Source organism: Frankliniella occidentalis, unplaced genomic scaffold, assembly GCF_000697945.3.
Source record: "Frankliniella occidentalis isolate FOCC.00 unplaced genomic scaffold, Focc_3.1 Scaffold296, whole genome shotgun sequence".
Taxonomy (NCBI): domain Eukaryota; kingdom Metazoa; phylum Arthropoda; class Insecta; order Thysanoptera; family Thripidae; genus Frankliniella; species Frankliniella occidentalis.
In genome coordinates, this window is record NW_026267422.1 from 389,700 (window position 1) to 397,551 (window position 7,852).

A 7,852-nucleotide genomic window follows, 5' to 3' on the forward strand; every position below is an offset into this window, starting at 1 on the left:
GGGGGGGGAGGAGGACGTTCATCCCCTCTCTCTCTCTCTTCGACTCGCGAGGAGAGGGGATGTAACGCTATGTAACAGTCCTTTGTAGTTACTCGGCGGGGCGCGGCGCTGTAGGGATGTATAACGCTGTAACACAGTCCTTTGTAGTACTCGGTGGGGCCGGCGGGGCCGCAGGTCGGGCCACCCCGGGAGTGACGCGCGCGCGCTGTTGTGCCGCCCATGGACATATGGGTGATGGTGATGGACCTCTCCACATCCACAACACGCCACATAGCACAACAAAAAATGTCAATAAAGAATCATCGATCTTGATAGCAGATAATACAACTTTAGTTGTACGACTGTATTCCCCCTTACTTCAAAATTCGTTTTTTCGAACTTTTAACCGAATCGGCACGATTCGGGTTTTTTTGGCGGCGCGGGTAACCGTTAGGAATCATCCAGAAAGTGCGTCCGTCAATCCCCTTTACGAAACTGCCAAGTTCAGCCTATGCAAGCTCACATAGCGCCTGATGGGTACACTGTAAATCCGGGGTGTCCAGCAGGTAGGCGACAAAGTCACCTGACCAGCAAAACTAGGCGACTTATGTCGCCTATCTGCTGGACATCTTCTGTTCTTCCGGGCAATTGCATTGTATGAGTCCATAGGCATTCCACCAACTGTGTCCATGCAATTACCCGGAAGAACAGAAGATGTCCAGCAGATAGGCGACAAAAGTCGCCTAGTTTTGCGGGTCAGGCGACTTTGTCGCCTACCTGCTAGACACCCCGGATTTACAGTGTAGGCAACATCTTGCCTGCAGTGCATGCGTGCAGTGAGGTGTGGCCTATCCCGAGTCTCGCAGGCGCCAAGCTCTCTTGATTTTGCCGAATGTATCTGATAGAAACGGATTTACTATCTGGACGATCCCTAAGGGGCCTGGTGCGACGTCTCACAGCTTCATGTTTACTGGTCTAGGGTGGACTTTTAAACATCCTGTGGCCTGAGATTGTTGTAAGTAGCTACACTTTTATCCAGAAACTGCGCGGCCTCGGGCCTAAACTTATGCACATTTCATAGCTAACACGTTTAGTGAGCTGATAGGAATTACACAAATCTATTATTTTTTAAAAAAATTCTTAGCGGCCCCAAGGGTGGCTAGGCCATGCTTGTTCTACATTTAAAAGCGCTCCAGTCTAGAACTCCATATGTTCTCGCAGACTGGCCTGCTGCTTCGATCAAACGACACTCGACCAGGCACAGGCCAGCCTGTTGAAATTATCATTTATTGATCGTCATTGCATGAGTACTTTTTGAGTCTCTGGGGAGAGGGATGAACTACATGGACGATCGGTCTCGCCCCGCGAGTAGACCCAGATCGAGAGTTGGCCGTCGCCTGGAAAGGTTATCAATTATTTGTTGATCTAAGGCAGTATGTATGCCCCGATGGCCTTCCATCCTGATCAATTCCTATCGCTCTCGGGATCGCTCGGCCACCGATGCTCGCTCGTGATGGGGTTTGGGTATGGGATCATTTAATTATGCATCGGGGAAAGTGGAAAGGTGAAAGGGGTAAAGGGGTCAGCGATGTCTATGGGGTGCAGGTTGCATGATGCAGGTGCGGGTAGCGGCTGTAACTAATTCCATTCTTCCTTGTTACCGACAGATCTTGTCATCGCGAAGGAGGGAAGCGGCTCGGTAACGACATCAGCCAGCTCCGGACCGCCATAATCTTGGACACCGCTCGGCCGTAGCCATGTCGCAGTTCTCGGACGTCTGCGCGAAGGTGAGAGCAGCGTACCGAGTCGACGCAATCCCGGTACCTGAATGAGGTGCCTGTCGCAGTCCGTACTTATGTGCTCTCTTGTGTTGCAGGCCATGGGCTTTGCTGGACGTCCACGCGCGCCATGGCCCGGGTCGCGGAGCTGGTCGCGGTGCGGGGCGCGGTGACGTCATGGGCGTCAAGAGTGGTGGCGCCCCCTCCCGAGACCCCCGCAGAGTGCGACCCCCCTGGGGCTCACCCCGCACGCCCCCCGGCAGCCCCGCGGGCAGCACGCCCCCCCAGCGCCGCCGTCGCTGACCCGCCGCCGCTCGCCGGCCGACGCCGAGCCGTGGTGACCGCGCGGGGCAGCTGGACCCGCCGATTGAGCCGGTGCTGCGCCCTGCCCCGCACCCCGCCGCGTACCCCACCCCGCCCGCGCCGCCTGCCCTAGGGCGAGCCTAGGGCGCAGGGCCATGGCTGTGCCCGGGGCGGGCCCGGACGCCAACCAGGAAGACGAGGACGACGTCCACGGGGACGCCGGCGTCACGGCGGCCTCGCACCCGTCCTGCCGCTGCCCGCGCACAGAGTGGAGCGGGCCGCGGGCAGCCGCCGACCAGAGGGACAGCGACAGGCGCAGCGAGGGACCCCAGGCCTGCGCCCGAGTCCGGGAAGGGGACTGAGCCAAGATGCCGGGCGGGCGCAGGGGGCTGGTGGCGCCCCAGAATACATTCCTCGAGAACATCATCCGGCGCTCCACCTCGCAGCGTAAGTACAGCCAGTCCAAGGACGCCCCCCCCCCCCTTTTCCTTGCCCCGGCCCATCCCATTCGGCAGATCCGATGATCCGATTCGGCCGATCCTGCGATTATCCTCACCGACACTCTCCGTGGGTAAAGTCGCCTTCACGCTCAACGTCCCGTCATAAGCCCCAGACCACCGACGCATCCGTATCCGCGGCGCCGCCCGTTGCTCGTTCCACTGAGCCTCCGCCCCCCCCCCCCTTTTCCAGGATTTTTTTTGTTGTTGCGTGGGGGGTCGGCTTTTTCCATCATGATCATACCACCCAAACATATCCGCCGGTGTATTCACTTTTTCCCTCCTGGCCCATCAATAACTTTTGACTCGTCGAAAAATGATGAGAGAGAGAGAGATGAAAAATGTTTCTGCTCCTCCCAGCCTCCCCCCCCCAATCCCATTCGTCTCCGTAGCGCCCGGCGGCATGTTTCGAGCTGCTGCTCCGGCTCCGTCCGAACGAGGCACGTGGATTCAGCCGGATTATACAACATGACGCATATGCGCACGATGGGCGGGCTGCTGCTGGGCTGGGACGAACCCGAGGAAGGGCCGGGCCGGGACAGGCTACGGGTGATATATCCTGGTGGTTCAGCGGGGGTGTGATGCTCATCACCCTGAAGCAGGATGTCATGTTAAACGGGGGAGGGCTAGAAACGCCGGAGAGAACTTGTGGGGAAAAAAAGAGCAACTGCGTGCGATAGGTGTAGACAATGACTTTTCTCGCTTTTTCTACGCATTCCAAGCAGCAGCAGCAGCAGACGGCTCTGGACACCAGACGAACCGCAGGCAGGCGAAGCCCCAGGCCACCCATCCCATATCTACCCCCTTTGCAGGCGACAGCAGCAGGCTGGGCCCATTCGGTCACGTCCAGCGAAACACCTCGCCCCGCCCCGTCCCCCTCGCGCCCCTCGCATCGCGCCGCCAAGCCGCGCGCCGCCCCATCGCGCTAATCAACTGAAACGAGTGCTGTTTTCCGAGCGCAGCCGTCCCGCTCAAGGCTGGCCTCGCGGGGAGTTCATTGATCACCACCCCTTGCCTCGCGCCTCTCCCCTCCCTCCCCCTCCCCTCCCTCCCTCTCCCTCCCTCTCCCTCTCCCCTCCTCCCCTTCCTCCTCCTGCCAACGCCTTCCTGCCGGGGCGGGGGTGTTGAAGCAGAGCGAGGCGGGGGAGCAGGTGAGAGTTGTGGGACGAGGGGTTTTTAAGAGCGGTCGGCCAGCCAGGAGGGCTGGTCAAACCGTACGTTGTTCTGACCCCTCCCTCTTCCCTTCCTCCGGCCAGAGCCCTGGCTCTCTTCTCTTCCCCCGGCCGGCCAGACCAGCAGACGACGGAGCGAGGAGAGGGCCTGTGAAATAACGAAAAACCCCGTAGGCTGGCCCTTGTTTCAGACGCCTGGAAGACCTCCTGGGGGTGGAGGGAGTTGAGAAGGGGAAGGGGGCACGCGCTCTTAAAAGAGGCACGAGCGGAGAAAATGAAAAGAAAGGGCGAAACAGGGAGTGGGGGTTTGCGCCCTCTTTGGCTCCTCGCTTGGCGGTCTGTCTCTCTCTGTGTGTGTGTGTGTGTGTGTGTGTGTGTGTGTGTGTGTGTGTGTGTGTGTGTGTGTGTTAGTGAGAGGGAGAGAGTGAGAGCGCGTGTTGGGGTCGCGCTGCAGTCGCCTGCTGTAGGTGTGGTTATGTGCGCAATTAAGGCTTGGATGGCCGCCAGGCCCCTGCGCCCCTTGCGCCCCTACCTGACCTGGCGTCGTCGTGGAGGAGGCGAAGGCCGACTGCGCCCGAACCGAACCCTCCATACCCACTACCACGCACCCTCACCCTGAACCCTAACTCATGTAGTACCTCTGTAATTTACCAGCCGCTACCCTCTGAGTAAAACGTTGTATATTATCCACATCCGTTGCATGTCCGAAACCATTGGCAAAAAGTATAGAAGCACGCGGGCGAGTTTTTCTATAGCTTCTGACTATCGAGCCTGATCGCGTAGGCAACTCACCCGCACGAGCGCATGTGACCGGTCGGTACAGACGCAAGTGGCTGGGGTGCGGCCACAACGACGTTGTGCTTGAGTACGTATTCCTGCAGTGTGAATGGCGAGACAAGAAACGTTCCTAGCCTATCCAACACCAGGGTTGGCGCTTTCCCCGGCCCTCCCATACCAGTCCAGCAAATCCCGCTGCAAGATATACCGAGGGTCGGCGTTCGGGGTCGGCGGCAACCGCCCCGCAAACTCCTTTTGTTCCGCATCTTGGGCATGCAGGACCGCTGGCTGGTCGGCCCGGTCGGCCCCAGGCCTGTGCGACCGCCGGCTACCTCGGTAGGTATGGGCCAATCGATCAACAGCTGCATGGCTTCAGCTGCCCCGTCCGGCCCGCCGCAGCCCGCCGCCAGGGGCCGTGGCACCTCGCCGTGGTGACGCGCCCAGCCGCTGCCCGCGCGGCCCACGCCCCTCCCCTCTCCTCTCAAGAACTCACCCCTCCCCCCTCCTGCCCTCCCGCCCTCCTGCCCCTGCCAAACCTGGGACTTTATATGTACATGTCCACACGGCGCGGCCGCCCCTTCCACCCTCCCCCTACCGCCCCGCGCCGCCCCCCGCGGCCCCCCGCTTTGGCCACCAGCCTGGGGGTGCTGCTGTATGAGCGCAGCACAGCGGAGCGGAGGTCGAGCGCCTTTTTGTCGCTGGCTCCCCACTCCCCTCACTCCCCCTTTACCACTCCCTCCCTCTCTTTCTCTGTCACCCCTGTGCGCCAGACCACCCCACCTCCCCAACCCCTCACCAGGGCGTAAAACCATAAAGGCTCGCCCGCTCGCCCCCCCCCCCCCTTCCCCACTTCGGCTCGCGATGCCCAGTCGGGGAGGAGAAACGCTGGGAAACGTAAGGCTTATTAATGGGGCGGCCAGATCAGGGCGGCACTTAGGTCCCTGAAGGACCAGTCCGGAGCCCCCCGGCAGCCTCCACTCCACCGCCGCACAGGCACCGCCGCACAGGCCACTCCGGGCCGCATTTTGAAGCCCGCTGAGGGCCGCCGCCGACAACGACCCTGTCCCCCCACCACACCCCTCCCCAACCCGGTGCTGCGGCACCATTAAGGGTAGGCCTGGGATGAGATCCCAACCCCGCCGCCGCACAGTGGCTGAGCAAGCGCCGGGCCTTCCGAGCTGCGGAAACAAGTTTCAGCTCCAGTCGGCTCCAGGCTCCAGCTCCGCCGCTGTACTGACCGCGGGCTGCTGGAAGCTGCTGGAAGCCCCGTTGCTGAACGCTGGATATACTGCGTGCCCTTCGTTCCACGATGAGCGAATGAATAACCTGCCGGCCTCGCCCCGCCGCGCCCCAGTGGCACGGGCAGACCCACAAAGGGGAACCTGGCCAACGCATTAGCGAGGAAAACACAACCAGGGCGGGCCAGACCGGACCGCCACGGGGCGGGGCGTGGCGGAGCGTAGCTGAGCGGGGGCAGGGGGCGGAGTGGGGGGGATGGGGTGGCCGGGTAAAAACATCCGGCAGCACGACACCATAAAACCGTCCCGCTAATTCCACTGCAGTCGCCTCAGGGCGGCGGCTGTGTCTTCCACATCCAACGCGCGCACCCCGGAAGTGAATCGTAGTGTCCGTGTCCGATTCTTGTCTTTATTTCGTCATTTCCGGAGGAGGAGACAGTTAGACGGCTTTGGTATTTCTTACGGCATAACTTTCTCCTCAATCCCTCTTGCCCTATTTCTCACAAGTGATTCTCACTACTCCTCGCCCTTCGCACTTGTTTCTGATAATCTTTTCTCCCACACCCTATATCCCATTATGACCCCCCACCCCTCCCACCTCTTTTCCTTTTAGCCAAGCCTGCATAAAAGACCCGATAGGCCGCGCTGCACGGTGTGTGTAAAAAGGTCTCGTTTATTATTCAAAATTAGCGATACGCTTGTGACCTTTCCCTCCACGCTTTTTTTCCCCTGACGCATTTTCTCCCCCTTCCCGTCGCTCTTTCTCTCACTCCCCCCCCCCCTCTTCCTCTTGCTACTTTCCCTCCTGTTTATTTTTTGTTTCTTTTCCCCCGTTTTCCCCCCTTGTTCTTTTCACCCCGCTAATCTTGTGGACTTTGTCGGCTCGTAAACCAAACCACTGCTGCTCAACCCCCTTCCCCTTTCCACTGCTCGTGCTGCTCACCGTCCCCCGCCCCTCACCATCCCTTCCACTGTTTCTTCTCTTTACCTTATTCTCTCGTGCCTTCTACCCCTTCCTCCACATCCCCCCCCCCCCCCCACGCGGTTTCGACGCACCAGTGCAAAAGAGTATATATGGACTGGGTAGGGTGACTTGGCGTTGTTTGTTAGAGAAAGTGAAGGGTGGAGGAGGCGGGGGGTAGAGATACAGCCGGATACTGCTCATATACTAGCTGCGCCGCTGATGCTGTCCGCACGCACCGATCCTAGACAGGCCACGGCATCCCCACTGGCATCCGCGCCAGCAGCCCCGGCAGCAGAACAGAACAGCCCGCCGACAGAACACCCCCCGCAGCAGCCCCGCCAGTCACCGTCACTGGCAGCCTGGCCTGGCCGGCCTGGCCGCCACCACTCTGCTGCCCGCGTCCCAGCCAATGAGCGCCTCCCATTTCACGACCCCTAACTTTGGTTTGGGAAATTTAGGTAATGGCGTGACAAGAAGAATATTTCTTTTTGAAAAAAACAAACAACAAAAACGGCGGGTTTTCAATAAGGAGGAGGGGGAGGGGGAGAGAGCAGGGCGAGTAAACTGTAATTTGGGGTGTCTCAAATGTATACGCCAAAAGGTGTATACTTTTGAGACATCTTTTGGCGTATAGATTCTAGACATCTTTGCCCATACCATTCCCTCAGCACAGCATAGGCCCTCATATACAATCTGAAAGGCGCTCACGTCCTGTACACCCTCACACTGCGTGCTCAAAGCCGGGGCTGTGCCGTGGGAGTAGTATGGGCAAAGATGTCTAGAATCTATACGCCAAAAGATGCCTCAAAAGTATACGCCAAATATCGCTCCGGATCCGGTAGCAAACGCCTTTTGGGGTATACATTTGAGACACCTCAAATTACAGTGTAGACCTAGGCCCAGGCCCATCGTGTCTAGACAACAACGGTGCGGCAGTTTGCTTCCCGCTTCCCGCTATTTGTCTCTCCCCCCCTGTTCGGCTCTCCCGAGGGAAGTGGAAGAGGAGGGCGGTGAGGTGGTTGAGGGAGGGTGCGCGATGAAAGGAGCGATGAGGAGAGAGCGTCGATCTTTGGCGGCGCGGCTCCCGGGAGAGACGGGAGAGAAAGAATGATCAGCAGAGAGGGGCCTTCAGGGGTCCCACCCT

The 7,852-nt window shown here is 59.5% G+C and overlaps 1 protein-coding gene across 4 annotated transcripts in view; it reads left to right on the plus strand.

Moving 5' to 3' along the window:
* The window catches only part of LOC113202486 (potassium voltage-gated channel protein eag), a 37,017-nt gene that overhangs the window by 730 nt on the left and 28,435 nt on the right, over positions 1-7,852 (plus strand). For all 4 annotated transcript variants that reach the window (XM_052273722.1, XM_052273723.1, XM_052273724.1 and 1 more), the window contains exons 2-3: positions 1,647-1,766; positions 1,856-2,507. In XM_052273722.1, coding sequence (XP_052129682.1) covers positions 2,429-2,507 — 79 coding nt within the window. In that variant the 5' untranslated portion in view covers positions 1,647-1,766; positions 1,856-2,428. The remainder of the gene's footprint in view (positions 1-1,646; positions 1,767-1,855; positions 2,508-7,852) is intronic.